General features: G+C 33.9%; 4 protein-coding genes and 1 pseudogene across 4 annotated transcripts; 2 read left to right on the top strand and 3 right to left on the bottom strand.

Annotated features, from left to right (window-relative positions):
- Window positions 1-238: 238 nt before the first annotated feature.
- On the bottom strand, window positions 239-1,941 carry LOC140973796 (heat stress transcription factor B-2b-like). Its single transcript, XM_073436858.1, has 3 exons — window positions 1,731-1,941; window positions 1,397-1,640; window positions 239-1,320 (listed from the first exon to the last, which is right to left on the bottom strand). Exons 2-3 carry the CDS (start codon window positions 1,622-1,624, stop codon window positions 586-588), a joined length of 963 nt encoding a protein of 320 aa, XP_073292959.1. The 5' UTR covers window positions 1,625-1,640; window positions 1,731-1,941; the 3' UTR covers window positions 239-585.
- An 887-nt stretch (window positions 1,942-2,828) lies between these two features.
- LOC140972576 (uncharacterized) lies at window positions 2,829-4,487 on the bottom strand (annotated as a pseudogene).
- A 1,439-nt stretch (window positions 4,488-5,926) lies between these two features.
- On the bottom strand, window positions 5,927-6,972 carry LOC140972257 (fasciclin-like arabinogalactan protein 21). Its single transcript, XM_073434705.1, has one exon. It carries the CDS (start codon window positions 6,938-6,940, stop codon window positions 5,927-5,929), a length of 1,014 nt encoding a protein of 337 aa, XP_073290806.1. The 5' UTR covers window positions 6,941-6,972.
- Window positions 6,973-8,156: 1,184 nt separating this feature from the next.
- LOC140973795 (uncharacterized) lies at window positions 8,157-10,935 on the top strand. Its single transcript, XM_073436856.1, has 2 exons — window positions 8,157-8,434; window positions 10,695-10,935. The coding sequence occupies exons 1-2, from the start codon at window positions 8,240-8,242 to the stop codon at window positions 10,767-10,769; spliced, it is 270 nt and encodes an 89-aa protein (XP_073292957.1). The 5' UTR covers window positions 8,157-8,239; the 3' UTR covers window positions 10,770-10,935.
- A 1,422-nt stretch (window positions 10,936-12,357) lies between these two features.
- Window positions 12,358-16,016, top strand: LOC140973794 (pre-mRNA cleavage factor Im 25 kDa subunit 2-like). Its single transcript, XM_073436855.1, has 7 exons — window positions 12,358-12,683; window positions 12,838-12,883; window positions 14,628-14,721; window positions 14,865-14,938; window positions 15,286-15,372; window positions 15,451-15,561; window positions 15,691-16,016. The coding sequence occupies exons 1-7, from the start codon at window positions 12,565-12,567 to the stop codon at window positions 15,760-15,762; spliced, it is 603 nt and encodes a 200-aa protein (XP_073292956.1). The 5' UTR covers window positions 12,358-12,564; the 3' UTR covers window positions 15,763-16,016.
- Window positions 16,017-17,625: the final 1,609 nt, after the last annotated feature.

Genomic DNA, 17,625 nt, shown 5'->3' with positions numbered 1-17,625 from the left:
GTAAATGTCATTTAGACATAATAGATTCGGTCAAATCCTCATAAATCAAATAAAAGTATTTTTATTCAATATCGAGATTCACCATCTAATATTTATTCTTTAAATAAATTATATATTTTTGTATGTATACAACTTCGTCCAGATCAAGTACCATTTATTAACAATAAAATCCATAAACTTCAAATTAAGTTGGATCTTAAAATTCACAGTACCCAAAACCCTGATGCCCATGGTTATATCTTTTCATGTTTCACTCAAATTTTATAACAATTAGAATTAAACAATAGTTTAAATTATTTACATCATTCAATCATCCAAGCCAAACGATTTCGTTCGGTCCATCTAAGCTCAAGTCAATTGGTTGCTGCCATTCATTTTGCTAATGTTTATTTGACTTTTAAATAAAGGGTAATTGCACTTTGGACTAATACTGGTCAATAATTGTAGCTAGATAGCAAAAGAAGGTTCTGTATATAAAAAACTTTTAGATATTGGAATTTTGAGCACAATAAAGGGGAGATCGAAGAAAAATTAATCTGGTTATTATCATCTATGCTAATCCCCACCGTAGGCCCAAAAAAGACATCAATTGCATACCTTTCTCGAGTTGCTCCTCTTCAACCAAGATGGCGGCTCATCCAACGGCTCGGATTTAATGTCCCTCCCCGGCTGCTGGAGCCGCAAATCCGTGCTACTTTCGCCTTCGCGCCCGCGTTTTAGGCAGACTGGCACTCCGAATAATCTCGCGCTTAGTTCCTCCGCTGCGGATTTCATGTCATTCACGGATTCTTCGCCGTTTGATGGCTCAGCTGCGGCGGCGATGTCAGTTTCCTCGCAGAATCTAGTCGTTGGGAGTAGGTCCAATGGCTTCACCGGATGTTCTTCCCAGCTTAATCTACGACGATAATCTCGCCGACCGTTGCTGCTGTTATTGCTCGAAAAATTGGACATTAAATTGTAGATACCGCGGCATATGTTCTTCATCTGGCATAACTCTTTGTTGAGCTGAACGTTTTGCTTTCTCAATCTCTCGTTTTCGCCGATCAGCTCCGCCTTGTTGCAGTTGAATTCGCGGACGAGTACGGGAGAGTCAGAAGAGGAAAGCACATGTTCTTCGCCGGAGTCCGACGGAGACACCGCCAGAGGAGTTACAGCTGGTGTCGGTTGCACGAAAATCGCAGGTGATGAAGGCGTAGCCGCCGTGACCGGTGACGGAGTCGCGATTTTCCGTCGATGTATATCGCTCAAGAGGTTCATCTCGCCTCTCCGGAAGCAATCGTTGGAGAACTCCCACCGATCAGGTACTACCTTCCTAAATCCCTGTGTTTCCACGAAAAACAACTCAACAAATCACCCCAAAAACACACAAAATTCCACACCATTGAAGCTTACGTACGTAAGTGTTGAGTTGACGAACGAAACTGGAGAAATTGTTGTGCTTAAAGTACTTGGGAAGCAAATCTCTGGAGAACTCCGTCTGATTCCACACGACGAAACTAGATCCGTCCTCGCTCCAAGAAATGACGTCATCGATGGTGTGATCATCCACCAGATGATACGTCTTAGTCAAGAAAGGCGTAGGAATCAATCTCACAGTCGATTCACATCCTCCCCGCCGCGCCATGCAGCTCCGCTCTCACCTTCACAATTCAACCACGAAATATATTTTTTTTAAAGAAAAATCATAAAAAAAAAACACTAATTCCAGTTAGAAAAATCAATTAACTTACCAGAAACAATGAAATTCAGAGGCAGATCTGGCTGAGAGAGATATCGGAGCGGAGCACGGCTGTAACTCCTAGAAAGTTCTGCATCTACGGCGGTGAGATGTGGAGGAGTGCATTAGTTGGGGAAAGAGCGAGAAGTTTCGAGGTACGGGGATTATTAATATAAAATTCATAAGCGAAGGAGTTTGTAGAAAGTTAGAAACTTTAAATAAATAATTAATTTTTATGTCTTATTTTTTTAATATAAATTTGGACACGACATATATGAACAAAATATTAAAATTTTAATCTATGTATGATTCAACTTGTTATATTATTGTATAATAATTATATTCAAACTATTCAGTTTTTTTCTTTCCTTTTTTTTTTTAAAGGATATCCAGTTGTTTCCAATATGATTCAAATCTGATTTTGCAAGTCAAAGTTGTGGAGTAATATATAATAATAATAATAATAATAATAATAACAATAATAATAACAATAAAATTAGTCTCAGTTAAATAATACACGTTGAATCCGGTGGTAGATAAGTATTATGTGTGGCTGAGAAGTGAGGGCAGATATTATTCTCATCCGAACATGGTCGGATTATGGTCCCCCGATCAATTTGCATGAATTTATCCATATATATTTGAGTCCAAGCACCAAGGAAAATGACTTGCGGCCTTAATGGGAGTTGTCCTTTCACTACTTATAAAGTGTTCACACTTTCATATCTAATTAATTCAGCAAAAGTATACATGGTCTGTTGCATGTGATAATTATTAAATCTAAATATAGTTGTTCTAAGATTATTCAATATCTTCTCACAAAATTATTTTATTATTTTATTTTACAAGAAACCAACGATCTTATTTGTCGAGTGTGCACCTTTGAGCTTTAACACGTGAGCAGTGTAATCCACGTTAGACAAGTTCAATCGACAGACTCGATCAAGAAAATATCGGCAAAAATATTTGAACTTGTGAACTTGTTGGATTTTTCTTCACAAATCCATATCGCAACAAACAATTGTAGATTTCATTTATTAAACAGTAGGCAAAACTGAAAGTTTCACGTTATAGGAAAAAGCACAATTCTAAGCACACATATATATGGTGAATAGCTATGTTGCCAAATTTAAGGCCAATGTGAATGCATAAATACACAGTTACAAAACTCAACGCACGAGTTCCAGAATCACATTTTGGCAGCAAACCCTGGTGAGGACAGACACTTGAAAGAGTTGTATCGTGGTGTCGGTAAACAGATCTTAATATACATTAGCAGAGGGCGAGGGTTCCTCAATGTCTTTGAATCCATCGATTATTGATGGTGTCGAATCACCATTTCCAGCCTTGTATCAATTGTCATTGGGTTCCTCGTCGGACCCTTCTTCGAGAAAGGATCCCTTACGTCGAAGTTCTTTAACCTTGCGGAACTCATCGTAGTGAGCTTTCCTATGCTCCCTGAAGCTCTTGCGTCTCTCAGAATCCGATCCTAATAGGTTGCAATAGAACAAGAATAATTAATACAAGCATGGGAAAACCTAGGGGCAACTTTGTGGTGCTGAGCAGGAATGAAACCTATTTTAAAAAATTATAAAAATTTTAATTATTTTTTTCTGGATAGCGTCCAGCTTCCAAATGGTCTGCCCATAGACATGAAAAATTAAATCAAGAACAGACAAGAAAAGAACCTTCTTCATCTTGTTTCGTTTCATCAATTTCATCTTCAGAAGATGTTCAGCCTGAGCGAAGCGAGTTAGTTTTGCTCGAGGAAGCTACGCATTTAATGCTGAACGAATGGCTTCTGCATGCATTGCCTCTTCAAAATGATCCTCAGAACTCCCTCAAATAGGCGGTGGCAATTCTGCATTTGTGAATAAAACAGTGAGGAAATGTCTGAGCACATTTAGATCATTTCTATAATTAATAACTCCTTAAAATCAGATTTTTACAAAAAGGTTCTCAAATATTGAAACTAGACATGTGGACAGTGTTTGTATGGCACATAGGAAGACCAAACGGGAGTAAAAGCCTATTAATATAAACAAATAAATAACTACTGAGGACGAACAGAAGTTACATGTCTTACATGCTAATTCAGTGTTTTATTTATTAAAAAATAAAAAGCTTTCCAACTAGTAAGCAAGATACCGTAGTAACTTGGATCGAGTTTCAGCTAATTGGCAGGATGAATGAAGCTCATCAACAGATGGAATATGTGAGACTCTCAAGCTAAACAAGAAAACATTGTGTATTCATTTAATATGCATTCATAAAAAATCCACAAGCCATTCACAAATGGAATGCCTAACATCTAATGCGGAAGCAAATAGCCCGCAAAATGTGCTGCGCTAATGCAGTAAATTACATCAATTACCTATGTCTCTAAACAGCCGTAAGACACGGTTTCCACCAATGGATATAGTTATTATGTGAGTTTTGTGGATGATTATAGTAGATGCAATTGGATTTTTTTTCTCAAATCTAAATCTGAAGTTTTCCAAGTGTTCAAAGACTCTAAGTCCCAGGTTGAGGTTCGATTCAATAAGAAATTTACAACCCTACAAACAGATTGGGGAGACGAGGTAGAGCTTTAACTTCGTTTAATTTCTTAAGTTTCATGGGATTTCTCATCGATTGTCTTGTCCTCGTACTTCACAGCAAAACGGGGTGGTTGAGCGAAAACATAGACACCTAGTTGATATAGGGTTGTCTCTTCTTGCTCAAGCATCCATGCCTCTTGATTTTTGGGACAACGTACGGTATTTCTCATTAACATTCTGCAAACACCCGCCCTTCAAAATGATATGCCTCTTTACTATTTGTTCAAAAAGACAACCATATTATTTATTGCTTCGAGTGTTTGAGTGTAGATGTTTTCCTTGTCTTCGTCCTTATAACACACATAAATTTATAAGTTTTCGTTCTACTCCATGTACATTCATTGGTTACACTGAAAAAAACAAAAGATATAAATGCTTAAGTCTTGATGGTCGGGTTTACAATATTTCATGACATGTTACATTTGATGAGTCTTGTTTTCCTTTTGCTCGCTATCCAAGTGTAGGATATGGGGTTGGCCTTTACAAGTCAATTCATCAATCAAGTTTTCTTGATCATGGAACGCCATTAACCAAGATGAAGGCTAGTACACATTTAACGATTATTTAATAATTAAATTAGGTTAATTTTTTAAATTCATATACTATATATCGTTTGGCTCATGGACATAATATGAGGATGATAAATCGATATACTTAAATAATTTTTTTTGCAGAATTTGTGTTAAATATTGGATAAAAAAACAAATTAATGCTCAAGTAGAAGTCAACCGAAGGCCATTATTAATATTTACTTTGTTACAAGTTGAAAGTGTGGTTTTGACTTGATTAATAGTCCATTATTCTTATGTTCACAAAAAAAAGTCCATTATTCTTTGGTTTACTAGTTTTAGTTGATCCTCGAAAAAGGTGACATGGTTTATTATGTCAATTCGACTGCATACTATGCATCTTAATTCAATTTCAAATACATATATATTAAAATTCAGTTGAATCAAATGACAATTTCCGGCTCAAGAATTCATATACATTATTATATATTTATTTCAAGTAACATCTAGGATAGTGAAGTTCCAAACTACGCTTTCAATTTATAAAATATTAAAGAAATATTTTCAAAAAAATGGTGATTGCATATTAGATTTTATATTATATATGAATTATAAAGTAAAGATTAAATGAGTTATTAGACGGTCTAAGTCATTTCTCAAATCATGGGTATAGTATATTGTGACTCTGAAATAAGATTACTTAGACTTATGTATCTTAGCCAAGAGAAATTCACATTCTATACTGAAAAGGTTGCATCTTTGATCATATATATATATATGTTGTCATTTTATTTTTCGATTATTTGTAATTTTTATTTCTCACCGGGAATGTTGATATGACATTAGTGTCGCATTTGTGTCATATTATATAGTATGATCACGTTGGAAAAAATAATTAAAATTGACAAAATGATAACGGATTAAAACTAAAATTTAAGAACATGAAGAACAAAATCGCGAATAAACGTACAGTACCAAGAATGCTATTTTCCTGCGGATGTTTGATATCAGATTTTGTTTCATTATTTGCAGATGACATATTAATCCGAAAAGAAAAAATTCGTGAAGACGGAAATAGTCCATTTAAATTTAGAAGACCATCATCTGAATGAATTTGAAAACTCCTCCGAATCAAAACACTTCAGAATTCCATGAATCACAAATTTCTTGGATAAGAAAAAATCTGGTCTACTAATCTCCACTCCATTAATCTCCAGAAACTCCAAATACGTGTTGATCTTGAGATCGTAACCCGGAACCAGCGTTTTTAGAGATGAATTCCCCGCAGCTAACAACTCCATATGAGTAAACTTCCGTGGAAGAATGTGAATTTTCACAATTCTGTCCAGAAATGGTGATGACGAAGAAATAAAGCCCGAATTGGGGGAAGCAAAGATAGTGACAGAGCTCAAATTATTATAATCTTCAAGAATCCCGTCAAGAATTGAGTTTAATCCAATTGCGAAAGAAACAAATCCATGGGAGCCGAGTATTCTGACAATTATATTCCATTCAATATTATCCGTAGGATTGGAAGCAACAAGATTGGTCTGATCAGTGGAGACATTGCATACAGCGGATGAAATCGGGTCGAAAGGCCCGAGAACGCCGTGCACAGCAAACGGGCCTTCGAGAAACAAATCAGGGTGAGAAACCAGGACGTTGTTGATCATGATCGAGCCTGTTTTCGCATCGTTATTGGTGATCACCAGGTTCTTGTCGTGAAGAAGGGTTTGGAAGCAAAACCCGGGCGGTTTCTTGAACAGCTCCACCTTGGGGAGAGTGCAGGGAGTGGCGTGGTAGCGGAAGAGCTGCCGCATTGCCCACGGCGGGATGGAGAGATTGGAGATGGCGGAATCTTGGACGGCGAAGAGAGTGGATTCGGGCCTGGAGATGAATAGCTCGGGGGATATTTGTAGAAGAGTGGCGATCGTGTTGAACCCGCCGTGGGCACGCAGGGCCCTGGAGGCGTTGAAGGCCAACATGTGGCCCGACGGGGATTGGTTGTCGGGCCCGGAATGGTTGGGTGTTGATATGGATATGAATACGAGGGTTAAAGACATGGCCAAGTAGAATGGAGCGTGCCACCAGTGCGAACAAGGGGAATCCGCCATTGCCGGTGTCTGGAGAATTAGCTATTTCGAAATACAAATCACTGCTGCTGGAAATGAGGGAGAAGAATAATATAAACGTTTTTGAGTTGAAAAAATGTTTGAAAAACTAAAAAAAAGTTATATAGCTAAAAATAATCAAGAAGATGTTTGGAAAACTATTTGATAAAAATATTTTAATTCTTGTTAACACGCATTTTTTATTCTATAAATATAAAAAACATCTCTTAAATATTTTTTAAAAATGGAGAAATTTGTTTGAAAATATATTTTACAAAAATCTTATCCAAACACGTACACGAAAAAGTTTTTAAAATATTTGTTCAAACATAGTCCAAATAAGTTCTGTTAATTCACTTATGATAATTATCTTATCTGTCATCTTCAAATTCACAAAAACTTATACGACACCGCATTGTCAATTTTGTGAAACAGATCTGCTATTCAATTTGACCATGAAAAACAGTTCTTTTTTTTATCACAAAAGTGTTACTTTTCACTCGATATGTGGATCAGGTCGACCTGTCTCACGAATATAGATCAGTGAATAATTGTCTCATAATAGATATATTATTTTAAATTTGAGTAGATCTCTTGTGACGATTTTACATATCTTTTTCCGTAAGACTGATTGATTTTATTTATATTTGGAGTGAAAATAATATTTTTGACATAAAAATATTATTTTTCATAGGTATGATTGGATGAAATCACAAAATTGATCTGTGAGGCGGTCTGATAAGAATTTTTTGTATTTAACTTTTTGTTAAAAAAGCATGGTTAATTTTATTTTTATATCAATTAGATTTTTTTTTATTAAAACCTATTTTTATTTTTTTCTCTAAAAAATCGGATACAAATTGAAATAATCAATTTTAATTTTTAATTCATATCTGTTTCCCAATAATTCGGTTAATTCTATTAACCAAATTAATCAAACCTAATTTTTGAATTAAATCAATCATGTCAGCCATTTGGCTTTGAGTGGGTCTCATGNATATATTATCAATATGATTCGTTTTGAGTTGGTCTCTTGTGAGATCGTCTCATGAATCTTTATCTGTGTTAAAAAGATTGTAAATGCACGCAATGTGTACGTCAGTATACTAATTTAAATAATATAAAAACAATTATATATTTAACAAATTAAAAAATAATTATAAGAAAATTTGAGGAGCCTAGGTTTCCAATCCCGGTTCCTTGTGATTTTTTATTATTATTGCTTCGGGAAAAAAAAATTCTTCTCATCTTTCAACCTCCATCAGCAGTGGAAAAGAAGAAAAAGTTCTGCCGGATAAGGAAATGGGCGGCGGCGGGGAGCATCACCACGTGGAAGGAGCCCACGGGCATGACGGCGGAGACTTCAGATCGAAAGTGTGGAGCCTGACGGGTGGGCCCAACTGCCGCCCCAAACACTGGAAGCGCAACACCGCCTTTGCAATGTGTGGCATCGTTCTGATATGTATTCCGATCGCAATGAAATCTGCGGAACTTGAGGTAAAAGCATAACTAGCGTTGGGTTAACTTATTTTTAAATTTTGATTCTGATTTTGTTGTGTTGTATCTAAAGGATTGGGAATTTCGTGGTGTTCGCCATTATTAAACTCAATTTTTAATCATTCTTAAAATTTAGAATCTAGATTTCAGCTTTATTTTACCTCATTTGATTGTTCTGATTTTCGAAGTTTTAGGGTTACTGAGAAATGGGATTTTAATAATTATCGCTACGATTGATCACATTTTAGAGTATTTGAGAGGTTGGATTGTGTTCTTCCTTGTCGTCGATAAAGTTTTCATCTTTTTTATTTTCTTGGTTCAAATTTATTTTTTGGTGGTGTTGTAATTTTATCCTCGTATATTTGCAATTTTTTTATGTAGTACGAAATTTAACTCAAAATAGAGCATATGATTGATCTATTCCCCCTTACATGACCCTTCCAGCACCATCCAATTACAAATCATCGAAGTTAAGAATCTTGAAGTCCTCACGACAAAAGTCATAGAAAAATATTGCCTTGCTTGCCGAGCAGATTCATCGATCTAGAATTGGTGATTAAAAGGGGATAATTTGAAATCTTCCTCCAAAATGATATTTTTAAAATTTATGATCTTTTTCCAACCAAAAGTATATACATACAGACGATCATATTTGAATTTTAAAATATCTTCAGAGAGTCAATTTCCAAATTTTCAATACTCGGTGTTGTGTGGGGAACATTACAGGAGAAAATATGGAAGAAGCACTTGTGGGGATACACAAAGGAAATGTCATGATAACACGTTGATTTTAGACAAGTAACTGTGGGACGAGATTTNATATATGGAGTTTGAATCCTCCCATGGCGCTTATATATCTATACAGTATAACGAGTAATTTGGGAAGACTGTTATTCTATCAATAGTGTGGCTCATAATTACGTGATAGGCTGGATTAAGTTATATGTACTATATATGATAGTGATAAGCTCTGTAAAGTTGACTGTCTTTGGAATATCTCTCATGGGGTGAGCCATGTTGTGATCAAGCATTTATTATGTGATATATATGTCAGCAGTAAGCTTAGAAAGTTATCCCAATTAATAGACTGTAGTGTTTCGTTTTAAGCTCATTCTTGGACTTGCATAGTTGCATACCAACAGAAAACTCTTCAATTATAATTTTTTGTTTTTATGAAAATTGTTTTACAAATTTTAAGGTTTCTCTAGGACTGCAAGACAATGAGGAAGCTTCATCTTCCGTGCTTTCCTGACCCAAACCTTCGCTTTCAAGTCTTTAAGATCCTATCTCTGCGTTGTAGGAAACGCTTGATGTAATTTTGTATTTGATGGGCTTCAGGGAAATTTGTGGAAGTCTACTAATTGTAACTGGGGGATGTGTCTGGGAACTTGTAGATGTAGTATGTGTTTTGACAAGTGCGGATGCAACTTTTACCTTGTTTTCAGTCTCTCCGGTTAAAATTGTGTTTCATCTGAATTTGGAAATTTGCCATACACTATGGTTCACCGAGATGCCTCTAATCAAGGTGAGAGGATTGAAACTTGTGTCTTCTCTGCATCTTACACCTAGACTCACAACCTTAGAATACACACACACACACACCCCCCCACCCCAAAAAAAAAAAAATGCTCGAGCCAAGCTCGCCCATCCTTGGAACACCAGGATGCGAGGTTATAGTGATGAAAGGAGAGAGAGGGTTGTGAGATATGGTTTCTCCATAACTCTTACATGTTATTGCAAAACCCCACCAATTGTGCATTTTCATTTATGATATGATTATGACGAAGAATAGAAATTGATGGATGTGAATTTGAACATATCTCTTAGGTTGCATTCGGATTGATGGATTTGGTATACATTGATTACGATTATAATTTTATTGTTAACCGGGGAAACAAGTGATGATATCTTAAATCCATATATTATTTATTTACACAAAGTAGAATGAATTTCAAATTGCTCAATTATTTTGTGAACTTGAAATTATCATAATTAACATAAAACACTCTATAAACATGCAAATGTGGATTTGCAATTTATGATCTTGTTTCTCCAAAATTACAAAAATATATTTAAATATATTTGAAATCAATGAATTTGAAATCCATCGATCCAAATACAACCTTAATTAGTCTGTATTTTCGTTTTGTTTTGTTTTCCATTGCAAAGGTTGTATGTCATATGCATTATTCCAAGTTGTACACACATATTCGGTCTTAACTTGATTATGTAGTTAACAAGACTTTGTTTTCCCTTGCAGCAACGTCCGCATCTTCCAGTTCGGCCTATCCCCTCCCAGATTTGGTGCAAGAATTTTGGGAACAAGGACTACTAGGTTGTAATAATGTTTTTGAGATGCAGCTGCAAGTTCTGTAACAGATTCTGGAAGTTGTGTTCTAAGATTCCTTTTATCTCAAAACAATCGATAAACGTGTGTGTTTAATGAAGCAACAAAAGACTAGATTTGTTATTTGGTGTTTCAAATTCGGTACACTGAGAAGGAATAATGATTCTCTTGGTGCTATAGTAAGAGACCTATTCATGAACAAGAAAATATCATCGCGGTTTGGATTGAATCTTGATGAAATAATACATCAATGAGAAGTTAATTCAATTAATTTAGTGACTTTTTTCTATTTTAAGGAAGAAAAAAAAGTCCAAAACGCGTCTTTATTAAAAAATCGAAGAAAAAATCCTTTCGTTATAAGTTAGAAAAAACCTGTTATAAAAAAAAAAAAAAAAAGAATAGACAAAAATAAACAGGACCGGAATCTAGACATTGATGCTAATACCGTTTCTAAGCTTAAGATCAAAGAAATTTGAAACCTTGGATTTTGAAAACGTGTCTTTATCTTTGTGAGCTGCAGCTCTTGTTTATGCTTGAGTTCAAATATTCGCAAGTGAAACCATATGATCTTAGTGGATACATGTCCGATGCAGCACAAGGTTGAAAAAATTGAACACCATGCAAGGCACGTAGGGGTGAGCATCATGACCTGACTGAAATGAACAAAACCGAATTAACCCCAATTTTTTTTGGACGAATCGAATTGGCCAGACTTTTTTTCGGTGACCGAACCGAGTTGAATAAAACTATGAACCTAAATTTTTTGGACAAATCGAATAAATCAATCTTTTTTTTCTAATCAAAACCAAATAATATAATTATATAATTAATGAAATATACATGATTAAAAATATCACATATCAATACATACTAAACTACTATTGACATTTTGCCTAATTACAATTATGATTCTGTAACTTGCTAGTATATGAGCGTTGATTCATTTATTTACAAAATATCATTCTTCATCCAATTTTTTTTCTTTAAATATTTGGAGAGTTACGTGAGTTTGATCTCGATATCTTATGTCAATATTTCTTTGAATAATTCTAGTCCTCCAATTCAATTATAGCAACTTAAGTAACAATTCTCGAGAAAAAAACATTTGTAACTCCATGTTATGTTTGGATTTGAGGAAATATTTAAAAGTATATTCACTTCACAATGGATTTGAAATTCATCACAATAATTACAATAATTCAAAAAATAATCAATTGAGATTGAAATTCATTGTCAAATTGATTTATTAAGACAAACGATTTGACATCATTTAACTATAAATTAATCATTTAAATTCAACTCATATTTTTAATTAAGTCCATTTGTAACAAATCTTTTTCAGCTTAAAAAATAAAGGCAAAAACTTATGTGAGAAGGTCTCACAGATCGTACGGATCGTATTTTGTGCGACATATCTCTTATTTGGGTCATCCATAAAAAAATATTATTTTTTATGTTAAGAGTATTATTTTTTATTGTGAGTATCGGTAAGATTGATATTTCAGATTCGTGAGATCGTCTCACAAGAGACCTGCTCAAAAATAAAAAATAAAAACAAACTCGTCGTTCGATTCGAAATTGGACGTTGGGTAGGTTATCAGAGTTTCGTCGTTGGCTCGTTTGGGTTCATTCTAAGCTGCCGCGCTCAGTCCACAAGCTTCAATTCCTCCCTCTCGGCTCTCGGCCACCTTTCTTCAGGAAAACAAAGTACAAAACTTTTATTGACAGGAATCTTCTCTAAGATCGATTGAAGAAGAAACGAAGATTTCGGAGAGAGAGGAAAATGGTAACATCAGATTTAGTGAATACGTATCCTCTGTCCAGCTACACTTTCGGCACCAAAGAGCCGAAAATGGAGAAAGATACTTCAGTCGCTGATCGTCTTGCTCGTATGAAAGTCAAGTCCGTATCTGGTTTCTTCTTTTTTTATTTTTACTGTGTATGTAAAACCCTTTATCAAATTTATTGAATGTCTAGGGTTTCGAGATTGACTGTTATGGGTGAATTTTGTTCGAATTTTACAGCATTTTTTGTTTTTTTTGTTTTTGGGTTGCAGTTACATGAAAGAAGGCATGAGGACTAGCGTCGAGGGGATTCTGATGGTACGTGTTTTTTGCCCTCAGTTTGGATATTTTTAGGATGTTCAATTATTCTGATGTTTTTGCGTACACATTTCGAGATTGAAAATTGAGTCTTGAAGCGGTTCTAGTTTACAAACATGTGAGGAACTTGGTTATTTAGTTAAATATATTTCTCAAACTCTGCGTTTGGTCCAAAGGTTAGATTGGGAGAAGTGGATAGTAAAGTTTTGATTAATCGAAACTGAATTCACTCAAAAGTAAAAAAGTTTCTTTCTTTAGATGTTTTCTTAACAAATGTTGATAAAAATGGTTCTAGAATTTCTTCCTTCAACTGTTCAACATTCCTTTGAAAACATGATTGTTGGTGTTTTTTCACCTTAAAAAATTCTACGTTCACACATTGCACTGTAATGCTTTTATTTAGTAAAATTATCTTAACGTTCCATTTCTCTGAGAATCACACTCGAGTAATGCTCACTTTTGTTTTGTTACATTTGATTGGGCATCACTTCTTGACCCGATTATACTGACTCCAAAATTAAATGAAGTTGTTGCTATTATTCATGTATTTTTAATAAGTTTCCAATCAGCTTATAGTTATTATTTATGGTTGACATAGTTCTTTGAATTTTCTATAACAATCTCCGCTTCATATCGTGAAGTAGAGGACTAGATGCTTGGGACTAATTTGCTTTTCCAGAATATATTAATAGAGGCACAGATAGCCTAGCATTTTGTTTCTTATTTTTTTTTTAAATTTGAGGGTGGGGAAGACTCGAACCGGAGTCTCTCTCACATTTGTGAGAATATGGTGCTACTAAGCCAAATTGGCTTGGGCATTTTTTGTTTCTTTTGTTGATTTCATTTGTTTCTACGGCTTGATTAAGTTCCCAACATCTGTTGTTTGTGCAATGGACTTCGTAAAATTGAATCCGAATTGCCATTTGCAAGGCTGATTTCTTCGTTTTTCCTCCATCCTTTTTCACTGTTTTTTCCCTTCTAACCGCCTCTATGTGGTTTAACGAGGGTGGATTAATTTTCACTCTAATAATTGCCTAGGGGAACCAGAATGAATGGCACCTGAATGAGCAAAAATGTAAATTGCCTACCAATATAATGAATGCTGTAGAATGTAGGTGTTTGAACCCAACTCTACCTAAGGATGCCACATCATTTCTGCGCAGAAGATTATCATGAGCTTCCATGATATTATTGGGTTCTCCATAATCACACCAAACGTGGATAGTTTTCATCTATCCTTCTTGTATCATATATACCGAAAAGGCCTAACAGAAGAATGATAGTGAATACCTGGTATTAAGAAATGCAGTCATCTCATAAAATGGTGGTAATATTTCTTTTTCTTTTATCATTCCAAGGAATAGCTGGTATTAAGAAATGCAATCATCTCATAAAATGGTGCTAATATTTCTTTTTCTTTTATCATTCCAAGGAAATATCGCCAGAAACATATCCCTCATTGTAGTTCCTATACCATCCGTAACATTTCTGGATCACAACTGAAATTGGCATATTGATGTCATTTTCATAACGTGATAAGGCATGGTCCTAAAAGTGCTCTGCATTGTTTATTTCATTGTGGTCTTTCTGTCTACAGCAAATTTATTGGTGAATTTCTTGCATGAAAGTTATTTTAACAGAAGGATTAAATGCATACCACATACTAGGATGTAAAGCATTCACTAGCTAACAGTTTAATCATCTTGTTTTTTCTAATTGGAGTGAAATATGACTGAACTTTCAGGTACAGGAGCATAATCATCCCCATATCCTTCTTCTGCAAATTGGAAATACTTTCTGCAAGCTGCCAGGTGGAAGATTGAAACCAGGAGAGAATGGTATGATAATTACTTCATTTTTATTGGTCATTGTATTCTGTGAACTCAGAGAGATATTTCCTTCCAAGTTCCAAATTCAATCTTTGTGTTATTAATTTTTCTTATACTTGTGTTTTTTCTGTTCCTTTTAAACCAATTCTCAGAGATTGAAGGGTTGAAAAGGAAACTCTCGAGCAAACTTGCTGCTAATTCACCTTCTTTACAGCCTGATTGGCAGGTACTGTTTAAGGAACCATTGGTATATAACCGAAAATATCAAGAAACCAATGTGAAAATGGAAAGTGAAGAACTATCTATTCTAACAAGGATCGGTATCAGAAGCATGGAACTTATTTTTTATATCATTTCCAAAACTTATCTAGTTGTTACTTCATATGTGCATCTTAAGGAAAAAATGTGAGTTACATGTTCATTAATCTGATATATCATTTCAGACAGAAGACTTATATGTGTGCGTGTACGTTGTTTGTTGTTGCTTCTTGTTCATCAGCTTGATGTTGCATAGACAAACAGTTAAATTTTTGCTTCGGAGATGCTTATTGTGTGATGCAAAATTTCATACAGATTGGCGAGTGCGTAGCAGTCTGGTGGAGACCAAATTTCGAAACCATTATGTACCCTTACTCCCCCCCACACATAACAAAGCCTAAGGTACCACGCTGTGTCTTGTAGCACGTTATATCTTCATGTGCTTTCATTAACACTCACCGCTATCATTTGGTAACACAGGAGTGCAAGAAGCTTTTCCTCGTTCACCTGTCTGAAAGAGAGTATTTTGCTGTGCCTAAGAACTTGAAACTTCTTGCTGTTCCATTGTTTGAGCTATATGACAATGTTCAGGTACGAGTAGAACAACTTCGTACACTCTTTTTGTCAGCATTTACTGGAGATTCATCTTAATATAGTATATATATTCATATATCTACAACCACAATAATTTTTACAAAGCCTTCTGTTGATCTATGTCAGAGATATGGACCTGTTATATCTACCATCCCACAGCAGCTATCCAGGTTCCAGTTCAACATGATCCATGCATAGATCATTTTGATGAACTTGATTAATTCGTAGATCATTTTGTGATGCATCCTCCGAGGTCTCGCAAAACTTGAACTTGTTTTCTCATTTGGCGTTTTTAAACTCTTGAGAGGCTAACCAATTGGCTTTCTCAAGGCTTAGGTTAGGCATTGGTTTAGCAAACTTATTTGACCACATATTTTTACCTTACTTAAGGTTGTATTTGGATTGATGGATTTCAAATATATGGATTTCAAATTATTTTGTTGTTTAGAGAAGCAAGACCTTAAACTCCAAACACAAATCTTACATATTTATATAGTATTTCATATTAATTAAGATGAATTTTAAGTTTATCTAATAATGATATCATTTAAAATTCATTTTAATTTGTATCACTAATTTGTAAATAAATAAGGTGTGAATTTAAGATTTGATTTTTTGTTTTATTGTAAATAATAAAATTATATTCGAAAGTCCTATAAAAAAAATATCTGAAATCAATGAATCTCAAATTTATCTCTCAAATTGCGCTCAAGGTGTTTTTTTGTGTTCATGGAATTGAAAATATTGCAATTTTCACCCATTTTTAATTTTCTCACAATGTAAAATGTACAATTATTTTATTAGGCTTTAAGAACATATTATTCTTTATTTTCTTTGGTTAAATAAAAGCCAAAAAGTCACACATATATATAAATACTCTTAAGTATAATATTAGTGTTATCGAGCATTTGTCGGAAGGTATAGGGCCAAGATTTTAAATGAAAAATATATACATTAGAAAGAAATAAAATAAAAATATGAATGATAGATTATTATAAATAATTTAAAAAATAAATATTAATTTCCATTTAAAATAAGAGTGGAGGTCCAAAAGTTAAAATTTATTTATATATTTTCTTAAAAAAATAAAAATGTTGCAAAATCATGAAAAAATTTGAAAGTCGAGGGGTCACTTGATCAGTTCATCCTTCTCCCAAATATGTTCGACATATGGTTGCTTGCAAGTAAAATATATACCTATCTGAATCAAAATATTTTGGATCATTATAATATTATTTAATTAAAGAATAGTTTAGTGTATTAATTTTTCTATAAAAAACCGATCGTTTGTTTTTCAACTGTATTTTTAGAAAATTTTAAAAAACAAAACCTGAATAGTAGTTATCATAAACCCGCATCTTAGAAATAATAAGAAAACATACCATGATACTAATATAATTTTTGGATGTGTAAACTGGAGGAATAATCAAAACATTATATTTGAGTTATTTTATGATTTAAAAAATTGAAATTGCATCATCGTTATAACTAATTTTTTTTTTTATATATAAAATGATTACATCATAATTATTGTACACGATTCCTCTTTGACAATATAGCATTTACAAAACATTGAATCTTTCTAATTGAGAAGAGGTGAAAAATAATAAAGTAAAAAGGTGAAAATAGATTCTTGATGACTTTGACAAACTGAAGATTAGTTAAATTCTTCACGCATGAATGCTTATATTGTTCTATCTTTATAGCAGAATGGATATATATATAATATTTTGCTTCTGGTTTATAATATCTATAAATTCAAATTGTTGACATTCCATATGTTTGTACCGACAATTCATTACTTCGTTTTTCAAACATGGAAAATCAAATAAAAAGAAGAAATTTTAATATGATAATAATTTTTTTTTAAAATATGTATTATAAAAATGGGTTTGGACTATACTTGGCACGAATACTTTCAATTGCATTGGCTGGATAATATTTAAAATAACTTCGATTCATTTACCTTTGCATTCTTAAACCATTAAACTTTTGAATTGAATGAGTAGTGATCCACACACACACACACACACATATATATATATATATATATATTAGAGA

This window comes from Primulina huaijiensis, chromosome 3, assembly GCF_012295235.1.
Source record: "Primulina huaijiensis isolate GDHJ02 chromosome 3, ASM1229523v2, whole genome shotgun sequence".
NCBI classification, from domain to species: Eukaryota; Viridiplantae; Streptophyta; class Magnoliopsida; order Lamiales; family Gesneriaceae; genus Primulina; species Primulina huaijiensis.
The sequence above is the reverse complement of the archived record's forward strand: the minus strand, read 5'-3'. Positions and strand labels throughout refer to the sequence as shown.